Source organism: Podarcis gaigeae (assembly GCF_964106915.1).
Source record: "Podarcis gaigeae genome assembly, chromosome: 5".
Classification (NCBI taxonomy): domain Eukaryota; kingdom Metazoa; phylum Chordata; class Lepidosauria; order Squamata; family Lacertidae; genus Podarcis; species Podarcis gaigeae.
In genome coordinates this window covers 21,528,837-21,543,768 of record NC_139681.1, presented here as the reverse complement: position 1 = coordinate 21,543,768, position 14,932 = coordinate 21,528,837, and the positions used below count along the sequence as shown (strand labels likewise).

At 44.0% G+C, this 14,932-nt stretch overlaps 1 protein-coding gene and 1 long non-coding RNA gene across 8 annotated transcripts in view; one reads left to right on the top strand and one right to left on the bottom strand.

Annotated features, from left to right (window-relative positions):
• Nucleotides 1-14,932, bottom strand: part of RET (ret proto-oncogene) — a 119,433-nt gene that overhangs the window by 36,323 nt on the left and 68,178 nt on the right. For all 7 annotated transcript variants that reach the window (XM_083740270.1, XM_083740271.1, XM_083740274.1 and 4 more), the window contains 5 exons: nucleotides 8,027-8,278; nucleotides 6,528-6,818; nucleotides 4,658-4,899; nucleotides 2,740-2,941; nucleotides 292-491 (listed from right to left, as the gene is read on the bottom strand). In XM_083740270.1, the coding sequence (XP_083596396.1) occupies nucleotides 292-491; nucleotides 2,740-2,941; nucleotides 4,658-4,899; nucleotides 6,528-6,818; nucleotides 8,027-8,278 (1,187 nt within the window). The remainder of the gene's footprint in view (nucleotides 1-291; nucleotides 492-2,739; nucleotides 2,942-4,657; nucleotides 4,900-6,527; nucleotides 6,819-8,026; nucleotides 8,279-14,932) is intronic.
• Nucleotides 1-14,932, top strand: part of LOC310845466 — a 35,211-nt gene that overhangs the window by 17,874 nt on the left and 2,405 nt on the right. The gene's annotated exons all lie outside the window — the stretch shown is intronic.

Here is a 14,932-nt window from a genome sequence, read left to right as displayed (position 1 = left end):
GGAATGAAACTCCTCAGAAATGGCAGGGGACTCTGTGCTCTCTTTCCAACCTGAGAGGAAGCACTCCTTAGCAAAACACGCCCGCCCTTGGCACAATAAATTGTACTATTTATTATTATTATTATTATTATTATTATTATTATTATTATTATTATTAAAAAGTTGGAAAGACAACAAAGGACATAATCAACCTCTGAAGGATATTCATTTATATAAACGTTTTCAGGCACAAGTCAACTGTAAATTCCAAGTTGAATTTCCAAATGGAACAAAAGAGCACACAATCCTTACTTGTGAAAAGTTGGCAGCATTTCGGTTCACTGTGAACTGATATGTCACGTTTGAAAACTGGATGCTGATTGGAAGAATGGTGACATTGAAGTGGAGCATCAGGGATTTGTTAGGCCCCTGGTATTCTGTGTCGTTCACAACAACGTCCACCTGGTGGGAGCTGCTTTCAGTAACTGAAATGCTCTTGCCTAACACCAGTCCTGCAGAAACAGAAGACTGGACTCATTAAGTTTGCAGTACATAAACACTTCAGGGATATTCTCTCGAGGAAAGAGAAAGGTGGTCAAGAGAGACATCCAGTGGACACAGAAAGCAGGGCAAAAACGGCTGGTTTGGCATGCAGGAGTGAAAAAGGCACCCTAAGAGCAGATTGTAGAATCAGAGTGTCATCGAACTGGAAGGGGGCACAAGGATCGTTTAGCCCAAACCCCTGCAATGCAGGAATCTTTTGCCCAAAGTGGGGCTCAAACCCACAACTCTCTGAGTTTGAGAGTCTCAAACTCTACAATGTAGAGCTCATGGCGAAAATTGGGCACAGGCATAATGGTGTGCATCAGTTCTATAAGACAAATCAAAACCCCCACTAAGCATGTGCATCAGGGAGAAACAGAAGAAACAATCTTATTTGGAACAGTTACATGACCCAACATAGCCTCTTCAGCCCTCTTTCAATGATACTTGTCACAGAGATGTGTCTGGCACCTTCATTATGCAGTTTTCATACCTCTTTACTCTGGCCTTGGACACTTCAGATATATATTTTAGGACCTACCATGTTCTCTTGATTGTAATTAGTTTAAACTGTTTTTAATACAGCGGACCCTCGGGTTATGTTACCTTCAGGTAACATAACTTTCGGGTTGCGAACACGGCAAACCCGGAAGTGTATACTTCCAGGTTTCACCGCACACACATGTGCTGAAGCGCTCTATCACGCCATGCATGTACGCAGAAGCAGCACCTCTAGATGCAGACTTTTCGGGGTGTGTATGGACCCCTGGAATGAAGTTCATATCTGGAGGGCCCACTGTATTGCATTTTAAAATAACAACAACCTGCAGGAGAATGCAGGTGAAAGGCTCATTTTTGATCTGATAAACCATGGCTTGTTGGACCAAAACTCTTATGTCTGAACCAGAACAGTTATTATACTTTCATTTAAAGGAAACAGTATTACTATTCATTGTACAGACTGGAATATAATCTGACCATATGCATTTGCACCACAGTTGCAGTTAAAAGCTCTTGGTTTCTTGTAACCATATAAATACAGTGGTACCTAAGGTTAAGAACTTAATTCATTCCGGAAGTCCATACTTAACCTGAAACTGTTCTTAACCTGAAGCACCACTTTAGCTAATGGGGCCTCCTGCTGCCGTTGCACCGCCGGAGCCCGATTTCTGTTCTCATCCTGAAGCAAAGTTTATAACCTGAAGCACTAATTCTGGGTTAGCGGAGTCTGTAACCTGAAGCGTATGTAACCTGAAGCATATGTAACCTGAGGTACCACTGTATTGAAAAGGCCAGTTAATTCCATCTCATAAAATTTGAAAATGGTCCAAACCATCTTAAACTTTAAAATTGTTAACTGGTTTATTTTAGGACACAAATCTTCATCTTTAGTCCACTAACGCAACTGGGAATTATGACAACAAATGAACTGAACCGAAGGTGCTGAACCTGAACCATTGAGCTGTGAGCACAATGGCACTCCATTGTTGGTTAGGATTTTCAAGAATACCTGGCAAGTTCCCATGGTCGGCCATGAACTTGCGTTTGCATATTCTTGCCTTCCATAGTAAGGGAATTTACTGTAAGGGATTTAGTTAATAAAAGGCAACCTTGGTTTCTTTGAACATCTCAAAACTGAAACACTTTTCCATGGCAAAATCCAACTGTTGCCCCAATTCCACAAGGGAGGGCCATGTCTGTTGCTGGCGTATATCTCAACATAAATAAATAATTACAGTGCGGTGCTCAAACAGGTCCTAGTTTGTTGCAAAGCATAGGAGATTGCACTTCCACCAATGGTGATTAGTCAGGTCCGTTATCTGTGAAAAGGATAATGTGGAACACTCCACATGTTCTGGACTATGACTCCCATAATTCCTGGCCACTGGCCATTCTGGCTGAATCTGATAGGACTTGTAGTTCAGAATGTCTGGAGGTTACCAGGCTGTCTACCCTGATTTATGACTATTCTATACTGCCCCGACTGGCTGAAAGGATTATTGCTCCAGCATCACAATTTTCTCTTTAGCACTGGCCACTGGACCACAATGCATTATTATCTCATGACATTCCCTGCCCTCCCGGAAGTCTGATACTATTATTTATTATCTCACATCTCCAGCTTATGATTCAAAAGCTGGATAAGGCAGTAAAATGCAGAACTAGTTCTTTGTAAGCATACTACTCCTTTGGGAATAATAATCCACATCAACTTACTGTATTCGTGTCGTGTTCCCCTCACTTGGCTGCCATTTGGGTTGAACAAGATCTCATGGAAGTTGTGCTCCACTTGAAATGTCTCCTTGATCCATGGATCAGATGTACTAATGGTGCCAGTGTACTTCTTCCTGCTACTCTCTATAGGGAAAATAGGGGTGGTGTCTGCATCGTAGACAGTTAATTCTGCAATGACAGTGCCCTTTAAAAGAGAATAGGTGGGAGGAAATTGCTTGCAGTCACAATATATTATTTCTGGCTTGGCATTTAAGCATTATCCTAGGATGAAAAATATAATGTAAAGTGATTCAATACGCAACAGATTTACAAGGTCATGTAAGGTCCCATTAGAAAAGAGTACAGTAAAGGTGTCTGCTTGATCTCAATAAGCAGGAATCTGGATTACTGGTTTTAGATTCAGACATGCTTCCTCAAACCAACATTGCATACATGATTAAGCTTGCTGGTGAATAGTTAGCATACAGGTTTTCATTCAGCATTCAGAGTATACAGTGGTCCTTCAATTTTAAATCTCCAGAGCCAGCTGAGGTGGATAAAATGGGGAAAAATGATTCTGGCCTGTTGGTGGCAGCAAATATCCAAAAACGGTAAATCCCTCTTACGCAAAATCTAGCAGCCAAAGAAATAAGTTGCCCAGGAAAGAAACACGCCTATAATTTTAAACTTACGTTTCTCATGATAAATCTGTTAGAACTTTTTAACAAAAATATGAGATAGCATTAAAGGGAGCTCCAACACAATAGCACTCTGGAGTGTTTAAGATTGAAATGGGGTGGGGTAGGAGAGGGGACACTCCTAAAATCTTCCCCCATTGTCCTATATAAAAGGGTTTCAGATTTCTTCATTTATTTAGGATTGGGGCAAGCTACTAGCTCTGACCCTGACTGCTTTATTTATTGAAGAAAACCTACTGCCATAGCATCCTGAACACCCCAAATTTCATCTGACTGCTTTATCGCAATACAGCTGGGGTAGAGAGAGGAAATGTAGTGCAGGAAGGAGAGTCCTTAAAACTTATGATGTATATTCACTGGACTATAGACTGAGTGGGACTTAAGCAGGCTAGTTCCCTCTGTCTCCTTCCATTTTCCATTGATATTTCAGCTGACGCCTTCAATATTCAATGGCTAAACTGCCCTCAAACACAGATTTAATTGATAAGATTCACACACACTGCCCGGACTTCCAACTGCTTTAGACATATTTCCACAACCCCAGAGCAGACAATTATGCTGCTAACAGAAAACAATGGAGAAATCCAGGATTTTAACAAAGCTGTAATTGGTGGCTGCATCCTCCTCCTCGACCACCAAATAGGCAGCAGGGAGGGAAAGATCTCCTGTAATTTGCATTCAATGTAATGTGACCCTGGAAGTTCCCTCTCCAGAAAATAAGATGAGTTACTCTACTATTTTCTTATCTCAATGACCTCAATGTTCCGTATGTCCTGGAAGCTCACAGGGTCCTTTAGAACATTTCTTTTCTATTGGTTTACAACCTTATATGCTTCTGCATGTTTTGGAGGTCATCTAAGTGTGTAAATGGCATTACATTGTGACTCATTGGTACTAGAGGGAATTAATGATTAGCATCATATTCTGGGAGAACGTTTTGTATTCATTGGTCGCTTCTGGAAGTGCTCCCATGAACACCCTCAAGAAGAAATGTTTCACTGAAAATTTATCCATGTTACTCTTGGGATGGGCAAGCAAGATTCATGTTTCCTACCAGGTCCTGCTACAGGAAAACTTTACATGGACCCGAATTTTACATTTCCACATGGACGTACTCAAAAGAGCCCTTCAAAACATGCAAAAATCGTGGGAGGAAGTGGAAAGGTTGCAAAGGACTCTTAAATCACCAACAAGTAGCACATTGCACCATCATGGAGCGTTACCTTTTTCCTGCTGAACTCCACAACTGCATCTGCTGTGTTTGTGTCATTAGGCAAGAAGGGGGGCATGTCATCTTCATCAAAGACAGCTACAAGAAATGGCACCTCCTTAAAGGTTTCCCTGGAACCTTCTGTCACAGTACATTTGGCAATCAGCTCATACTTCTCTCGCTCCTCTCGATCCAGAGGCTGTGCCACGCTGATACTCGCCGTGTCCGTGTTGTAAAGAAATGGCACACCTTTATCTAGAACACAGCAAGAATACCATCTCATTCCATCACTAACAAAGCAGGAGCTCTTTGCAATACAACCTGGGGTGGGGGGGTGGGGGTAAAGGATCCTATGCTAGAAGTAGACAATTCACAATCAGCAACACCCAAACTGCAACTCAAATCCAGTCAATTTGCATGTATGTGTCATTCACACCATTCTTCAACCTTAGAACTCTTTATAGAGTTCTGGAAATCGTGCTGGTTATAAAAGACTGGAATTAGGGGTTGAAAGGATTCCCCCTGTTCTATACCTTTATTGCATCTCTGGTTTGCTCTGTCTGGCATTTCATTCCTCCTCATATCATTAGGGAAGACACACTCACCCCCAAGTGATAAAAACCCACCACGCCTACTGTCTAGTGTGCCTTTGCCACACTAGCGAATGAACTATTAATGGATGAACTGTGGCTCGTGACAAAACTTTCAAAGGGTGTTGCTTTTTTCTGTTAAATTAAGGGATAGTTATTGTTTCTAATGCTTCATTGTTCTACTATATATATATTTAACCTTATGCTTATATATCTTTAATGATCGCATAATGTTTTTAGCTATGATCTTCTTGCCCACTTTGAATATTTTTCCGTGGAAAAGCAAGGGAAAGGGAACTATGTGACCCTGTATCAAAGCAGGCACATTAAATCTTGAAACAGAGTGAAATGAGGGAGATGAAACTTCAGGGAGCAAGAGAAAGATGCAAGGAAATTTACAAGGCAGGCTCAGGTAGTTTTTGAGGCAGAGGACTGTTCCTTCCTCCTTAGTGGTGGTGCTGAAGGACAGCAGAGAGCAGGTCAAAAATTCGCAGCCAAGGCAACCCACTACTGTACTGCAGGAAGTGCCTTTGCCCTGTTGCAAAGAGTCACTGCTTTGAGACACCCCTGCTCCAGTCTTACAGGAAAGAAAATGTGGAAAGGTTCATTATTCTATTTATCTATTTAAAACGCTTCTTTACCTGCCTTTCCCAGATGGTTAAGGCAGCTCAAAACGTAAGTTACATCATAATCAAGATGAAGAGGAGAACTAGCATTGGTTTGGCTTAGATTTTTAAAATTTGAATCACTGGAAGCCCCTTCCAGAATCCCTTAAGCAAATACTCAGCCACACAAATGTTCCAAGACTTTTGCTGCAATGGTGGGGATGTGAAAATTCTCTTTCAGGACCATTATGATGTATTAGCCAGAATTCCCATCGATAAATTGTTCTTAATATGGAATTTCAACCATCACTGATACAGTGTTTACTTAATGCTTTTCTGAAAATAGTGAAATATTCCTAATTAAACAATGAAGGCCATGAAATCTGTTGCTTAAGGGTTTTTTTTAATTTATGGAATTTGCTGAACCATTGCACATGTGGGGGGTGGGGGTGGTATAACTTCTATATCTAATCCAAGTTTCCAAATGTTTTGACCAAGTATTTTCATATGTGGCTTCTATCTATGCAAGTGCCTTCCAACGCAAACTTTTGCCCAGCTTCCAACGCCTCCTCCAGAGGCTCATGGGAGCCATACTTGGAAGTATGTTCTAAAGCTATGCAAAAAACCCAAGGAACTAAGGATTTGCGAACAGAATCCCTGCTGCCCAGTGGACAAGCAGCTGCTTTACCTGCTATCACCTCATAGGAAATGCTTGCATTCTGGCACTGGTTTTGCAGAGGATATGACTGGAGCTGATGGAATACCCCTGGCGGTTTGTTCTCCTTGATGTGAAAAGAAAGGTCCATATTGGAAAAACACAACTGGCTTGGCATCCCATAACTGCAACCTGGCATGGTGGAATTGATAACAGAAAGCTTCACCAATACTTTGGTATAAGATTCATGGCATTCCTTCCCTTGGAAAGGTAGGGGTGAGACAAAAACTTGGAGGATCAGCTTCGATACCGAAATTCCTGGAACTATTAGGGAGGAGACAAGAGAAACAGGGAAGATTACAAAGAACCCTCATTTTAGCAATTCACCATCATCTATGGTTCTATACCCACACAGACAAAGCACCCCAAACAGCTGCCCACCATGTAGCTCTATAGTGTTCCAGCTGAGATCACAGGATGGCAGAGTTGGAAGCGATCCTGAGGGGTATGTAGCTCAACCCCCTGCAGCCCAATGTGGGACTCGAACCCATGAGACTAAGAGTCTCATGCTCTACTGTTTGAGCTATTTGGCCTCTCCTTCCCCCAAGTGCCACTGAATCACCTTGCCCTGATGGGAGGGAAGACCTTTCAAAGGGTTTTCATGGAACTCCCCCCCCCTTTGCAGTCTGTCTTTGCTCTTTTATTAGGGTTTTAATATTTCCATGTATACTGCTTTCTGAGACTGGCCCGAAGAATGACATAGGAAAAAACCCAATCTTAAATAAAGAATTGTAATTTTCTGTTAACCGCAACAAACAATTAAATCTCTGGTTTGTTCTTGTTCCTCTTTCTGTACAGTTCATTTAGAGCTAGGATTTTGGGTTTACAAGTAAGCTAAACATAACCTTAGAGTGCAGAGAGTTATTATTTCACTAATCTGTCACACGTTCCAAGAATCAATTAGAACAATTCATCCAAGTGTTATCTCCTTTGAGTGAGTGGCTTGAACCAAAGTAGCAGAGAAGGACACATGAGAAGGTAAATGGCCAAGACACTCTGGGCAACCTTCATATAATAAACTGCTACTTGTGAGCATCCTTTGAGGCCTGCTTCTCTGTCTCCACACATTAACCACAAGTAAACAAAACAGAATCACATTATTATTGATGCATCTCTTCTTGTGTCAATCTTTAAAACTAATGTATTTGTGGTATGATATGTTTCTATAGGCAAAGGGCTGACTGGGTGGGGGAATAATGTGATGATTAATTTCTTGATCTCGGGGGTAACACCAGGACTGTTTGTTGTTCTTGCAGTTGACTGACATGGTTACCCGTCTTCTTATTGGTGTCTGTGCAATATTTAGGAAGAGATTCCAGAGTACCTTCCATTCAATGAAAAGTTCTACTGATTTGGTAACAATTAGTATCTGGATAAATTCCACCAGATGCAAATGAAGGTAAACATGATACCACACACACACACACATGCGCGTGCGCAATGAGGACATCTGCTTCATCTGCATGACTTACACAGCATATCGAAGTCCTCCCTATCTAGACTCTTATTGAGGAAAAGAAGTCCAGTTTTCTCTTGGATTTGAAACCAGAGATTGTCTTTACTTCCAGCTCGTGGGATGTGGAGTTGTGGGCACAGCCAAAAATATGTATTCTCCTCCTCCGAATCTTTCAAGGCATGGATCTGCAGCAGCGGGGTTCCGCTGGGTTGGTCAAGGTAGACGTTCTCATGATACTCCCTCCGGGGAAAGTAGAGGCCAAAGGCAACTGGAAAAGATACAGAAATGAAGGAATGCAAAATGTACAATGACTAGGTGGACTTTTTTTTTTTAAGCACTTTGCAAAGGCAACACACTTCCCTTCTGTAACTTTCAAGAGATATATTTGTCCAGCTGGTTCTTTGGTTGATCATGCTAGATTAACTACTTCTTCCCTCAAATACCTGCCTCCATATTGAAATCTGCCTCAGAAGTTTTTACAGATCCCACCCCCATCTGGTAGGTGGTGACCGAACACGGGGGCCTTCTATGGAGTCACATTCCAGGTTTGGAACTTGCTCCACAGGAAGCTTCAGCTGTGACTGGGTTTTCTGCCTTTTCTGACACCAGGTGAACCCTTTAAAAAAATTTCTCAGGCCTTTTCGATCTCTGTTTTTATTTTGGATGTCATCTGGTCAACTTGCTTCGTAATGCTTGTTAATTTCAGCATTGTTGTGTCATATTTTTGCACTGGGAGCTATTCTGGAAACATCCTGAAGGGCAGGGTATTAAAAGCCTAACAAAAATTAAAAAGCTGTACCAGCTGCCGTGTGGTTCAATCCATTGCTCAATAAAATGCGAAAGGAAAGCAATAGTGTAGAAACTGATCTGCCAAACTGGTTTTGTAAAAAAGGGCAGTTTGATTTGCATTAGCTTCATATGCCTAGATGGGCCTAATACTTAAAAAGTGGTGATATGTTCTTATTCTTTAATTTTATAAGCATAACTGGCTTTAAATATGTTATTATCTTGAACTGTGCAATAGTCAGATATCAGCAGTGCATGGGGACAACCCAAGACATGTTGCAGCCTCAGGTAGAGGATGTTACCTCCATATTCTATGTCAAGAGCTGATGCAATGTTTATGTTTGTGAATTGTGTTAAAAGGTAACAGGTAAAGGTAAAGGTAAAAGTACCCCTGATCGTTGGGTCCAGCCGCAGACGACTCTGGGGTTGTGCGCTCATCTAGCTCTATAGGCCGAGGGAGCCGGCGTTTGTCCACAGCCAGCTTCCGGGTCATGTGGCCAGCATGACTAAGCCGCTTCTGGCAAAACCAGAGCAGCGCACGGAAATGCTGTTTACCTTCCCGCCGGAGCAGTACCTATTTATCTACTTGCACTTGACATGCTTTCAAACTGCTAGGTTGGCAGGAGCTGGGACCGAACAATGGGAGCTGACCCCGTGGCGGGGATTCTAACCGCCGACCTTCTGATCGGCAAGCCCTAGGCTCTGTGGTTTAGACCACAGCACCACCCACATCCCTTATTGTGTTAATCCTCTACAAATGTTTTTGTTAACTATGTTTATCTATATCATAAGAAAGCAAGCACTGGTGGTCATATTGGTTCACTCTCTTTGCTAATTGAAGTTCCTGTACTTTATTGTTAAAATGGACAATTTAATAAAAATGTATGGGAGCGGAATTGCACATGCTATCTAAATGATAACATTTTAAAAACAGAAAGGGGGGGGGGGATGAACAAATTAGCTGATCAATCTCAGCTGCCCATAACTGACCACTTGCCCTCTGGAGTCATTTATCCATCCCAAACACCTCCCTTATATTAAACCTTTCTTAATTTTCAAGCAATTTCCAGTGGCTAATGCATGAACCCACACTGTATCAAATCAACACTGACCTATTTGACATACCTACACTATAGACCTAAACTGATTTAACAGTAATTTCAAAATCATATGCAATAAAACTGCACAGAAAAGGTCAAAATGTTTTTTTAATCAAGTCTATGCTGAAAGCAACGGATCACTCTCAGTACCATTTTTTATTTCCCTTCCTGGTACTACTAAGCACTTTATTTAATTAGAGCTTAATCAGAACCCATTTCCTACAGTTTCATTCTCAGCAGGCAGCTCTGAAGTGTGATTCTATATTTCCTTCTCTCAGACAGCTGCCTTTCCACATTGTTCACAAATATGAACAGGTCTACAACAGTTAAAGAAGGAGCACCGATAAAGGCAGGTATGGAGAGTTAAAATATGCAACAAAGGAGCCTTGCTTTATGCAGCTATTTTGTTTGGTCTGAATGAATCCAGGACCAGGAGTGTAGACATCAAAAGCATTGATACCTGAACTCTCAGATGCTTCTCTGCTTCATATAAAGGAGACAAACTGACAAATATGAAATAAAACAATATGTTACATCAGGAACTATGGCACTGCAATCTATAACTTGAGCCAACAACACTGCAATTTAAAGCTATGCTTGGAAAGGAAGGCAGAGGCGTCCTGCAAGATTTGTTCTACTGTTAAAACAATATTCTCCACAAACATATTTTCTAAGAAATGCAGGTACTGGGATTCACCCCACCCATGGCAAAGTCTTTATGGCTCCACATCAGAGACTCTTGTTAGTCCCATACTTGCTGTGCTCATCAGTGCTCTTCACTCACACATTACCTGGGGGGGGGGGGATGCTACTGTGCTGATTCTGAGGTCTTCATACCATTTATTTATTTTTATTATTAACTTTACACAAGGTTTGAGCTCAACACATGGTTCTCCTGCCTCTCCATTTTATTTTCGCAACCATCATGTGAGGCAAGTTAGGCTGAGAGACTGTGACTGGCCCAAGGCCACCCAGTGGGCTTTATGACTGAGCAGGGATTTCAACCCTGATCTCCCAAGGTCCTAGTTCAACACTCTAACCAACACACCACACTGGGATCACACCATACCATTTACATCACACAATTTGCACCGGAACCCTCTTAACTAATCTTAAGTGCTTTCTCATTGAACTCGGTTTTTTTGCAACCTCTCTCCCTAGGTCCATAGGCTAATATGAACATCGTGAGGTATTTGTTTGTCTTCCCCCATAAATTCCCTTTCCCTTCAATGAACACAAATCTAGATGCAAGGTGACCAGAGATGCCTGAGTCTAAGAGTTGCTCCTAGTGAGCATCCTTAATTTCAACATCCCAGACTCCCTGAAAATAGCGACATCATCTATGACATTGTAGTATATGTCAGGCATGGAGAACCTCAGACCTCTCTATATCTGACCCTTTAAACTCTCCCCATCCATAAGCCCTCTTTCAAGTCTGCAACCTCCACGGACCCTGTTTGAGTGTTTTTGCCTGGCTGGAATGCATCCTTGAACTAATGCCTCTTCCTTGCCTGTGTGGAGGACAGAGAGGGGTGCGAGAGTGTGTTAAGAACTAGGCTACTGTTCGAAGCTAAGATTTGTGCTACTTGTTCTGCTCACTTTTATCTCTGGCCTCACCCAGCCCTAGCCTGTGTCCCCCACCCCACCCGTCCCCTGGAAAGGAATGAAGCTCTCTGGCTAAAAATAATAATTCCCTACCCCTAGTATACATTGGGACACGGGTGGCGCTGTGGGTTAAACCACAGAGCCTAGGACTTGCCAATCAGAAGGTTGGCGGTTTGAATCCCTGTGACGGGGTGAGTGCCCGTTGCTCGGTCCCTGCTCCTGCCAACCTAGCAGTTCGAAAGCATGTCAAAGTGCAAGTTTCTTCTGGCGGGAAGTTCCTTCTGGCGGGAAGGTAAACAGCATTTCTGTGCGCTGCTCTGGTTTGCCAGAAGTGGCTTAATCATGCTGGCCACATGACCCGGAAGCTGTACGCCAGCTCCCTCAGCCAATAAAGCGAGATAAGTGCCACAACCCCAGAGTCGGCCACGACTGGACCTATTGGTCAGTGATCCCTTTACCTTTACCTTAGTATACATAGAATGTTAACTATGGTACCAAGAGAGGCGGTACATTGAAAAGCCAGCAGCTTTTTTGCCTAATAGGCATCTCTTTCCAAAGCAGCTAAAAAACAACCAGGATAAAGTTTCTTTAGCCACAGCATTCCCTAAATTAGAGCCCACTACTTCAGCTCTTGTCCACATACAAAGTACAATGTATACCCACTTCCTTCTGAATAGACAAACACAGGATTGCACTTTTAGCTATCTCTTATTGTTGGACTCGTTTAATCCGAGACCCAACAGAATGCTGTGCATTGCAGGTACGCATCTCTATTTGGAAACATTACATAATTCCTTTGAAATATGGTCATGATTCAGGAGACCACCGCCAGATCTAGCAATGAATCACTGTAGCACAATTTACGGTTGCCTTTGTGATTTGTTCTAATGTATCATACATTAAACTGATAATCTAGGACAGTAATAAAGGAGGTGAACATTTATTAATAATTTCTTGCTGAAGGGTCTGACAAGTTGCAAAATTAAAACTAACAGCTCCTAAGAGAATGCCCTTGTTGTTTTCCACCTTTCCTCAATAATTTATTGCTGCCATTTTATTTTGCACCTCACTACTCTGTGGAGTTTTTCTCACAAATCAAACTTAAAAGGCACCCATTTTTTCATGTCTTTAATCAACTAGCAATAAAGGTAAAGGTAAAGAGACCCCTGACCATTAGGTCCAGTTGTGGCCGACTCTGGGGTTGCGGCACTCATCTCGCTTTATTGGCCGAGGGAGCTGGTGTACAGCTTCCGGGTCATGTGGCCAGCATGACTAAGCTGCTTCTAGCAAACCAGAGCAGCACATGGAAATGCCGTTTACCTTCCTGCCAGAGCGGTACCTATTTATCTACTTGCACTTTGATGTGCTTTCGAACTGCTAGGTTGGCAGGAACAGGGACCGAGCAACGGGAACTCACCCCGTCACAGGGATTCAATCCACTGACCTTCTGATCAGCAAGTCGTAGGCTCTGTGGTTTAACCCACAGCACCACCAGAGTCCCTTCCAACTAGCAATAGTCAAATGCAAATTTACTTATCACAAGTACAGTGGTACCTCGGGTTAAGAACTTAATTCATTCTGGAGGTCTGTTCTTAACCTGAAACTGTTCTTAACCTGAGGTACCACTTTAGCTAATGGGGCCTCCTGCTGCTGCCATGCCACTGCCACACAATTTCTGTTCTCATCCTGAAGCAAAGTTCTTAACCCAAGGTACTATTTCTGCCTTAGCAGAGTCTGTAACCTGAAGCGTCTATAACCTGAGGTACCACTGTATGGCTCTACCCATTTTCTCTTGCTACCCCTATGGCATGGATCTCTCCTCAAAATCTACCTTTCTTGCAAGGAGCCTCTTCCCAGGTCATGCCTCTCATTGCCCTTCCTTCACACCCTTCCTTGAGGTTTGAGTGTGTGTAAAGACTACCGTACTGTAAAAGAGTAAATTCATTGTTTCACTCACTTTGACTCTGGCCCCCACCCGCCACTGGCTTGTAACCAAGTGACAAATGCATGCAGCTGCATTTGCCCACATTCACCCTTTGGCATCCTTCTCTCCCCTACCTCCTTCCTCACAGGGTGTCAAAAAAGAGGGCAAAACACGACATAGATTTACATGCACTACTTTACATGCACAGGTGCAAATTTAGAAACCATTGCCGCAATTTAAATTTCACAGAAGGCAAGCCGATTAATTTCCATTCAGATCAGCACAAATCAATTGCAGTAGTCAATTAATTCACACCCCGCCCCAGATAACCCCAAATTAATAAGGACCTATCCAATTAAGTTACCCCCGATTAATTGCCCACCCAGATCCTGCTCCAAAATCATTTCCTCTTCAATTGCTTCCCCCAGTCGTCAATCATCATTACCCTGCTCCATAAATTAAATTCCAAAGAAGTAATAAGATGCCTGGGTGCACAATTCTGTTTGGAGTGGGAGTCTTAACAAAAGACAAGGAGGGTGGGGTTTATGGCTTTAGAAAGCAATTAATACGCTGGCCTGCTCTTGCTTTCCCCGCTGCGGCACATTGCAAGTCAAGTTAATTCCATCCCCAAATCACCTCCTGACCAGCACCTTATGCTGTGTATACTGACTGCAACCCCATATCAAGCCCCACTTTTTTCCTGTGAAATAAGCATCCATAGAAATAGGGCATCATGAAGTCTCCACCCTCCTCCTAACAGCAGTCAGTAAGGTTGAAGCGGAAGGGCATTGGGGGTGGGGCCAGTGGCGTAGCGTGGGTTGTCAGCACCCGGGGCAAGGCAAGTAATTTGCGCCCCCTAACCCCTGGATTTTAGCACTCGAGTGCGAGCGCCCCCCCCCAGATGTTGCGGCCGGCCCCCCTGCACCCCCCACGTTACGCCATTGGGGCTGGGGGCGAGTGAAGGAACCAAGGACCCCCCCCATAAGGCTCAGCAGGAATTTATTAAATTTATTATTTGCGGGGCCCCCGCGGGCCGAGGCAGCCGAAGCCCCCTCCCCTCGGGCGCTTCCCCGCCCCCTCCTCTCCTTGGGCGCTCCAGATCCGGGCTTGGCGAGCGCCTCTCCTCCCCCCGGCCTGGTCCGGGGGCTTCCAGCCGCGCTCCGTCCTCGCCCGCCGCCCCCCCCCCCCGCGGCTGAGACTTGCGCTGAGAGCCAGAGCCAGCGGTGCCCCCTTCCGCCGGGAGACCCTCGCCCGCCCGCCGGCTTCCTCTCAGAGGGTTTTGGGGAGCGCAGGGCGCGGCGAGGCCCCTCGGAGCTCTCCTCCCTCCCAGTCGGCAGAAGCAGCCGCCGCCTGTGGCTGGGCCGAGGGGATGGCGTCGGCGTCGGCATCGGGGTGTGGAGGCTGCCCGTGCCCGGCCAGGCGTCGGCGCTGCTGCAGCGGCTGCTCCTCCTGCGAGCAGTGAGTGGAGCGCAGCCGCAGCGGCGTCGGCGTCGGGGGGGCGCGCGCG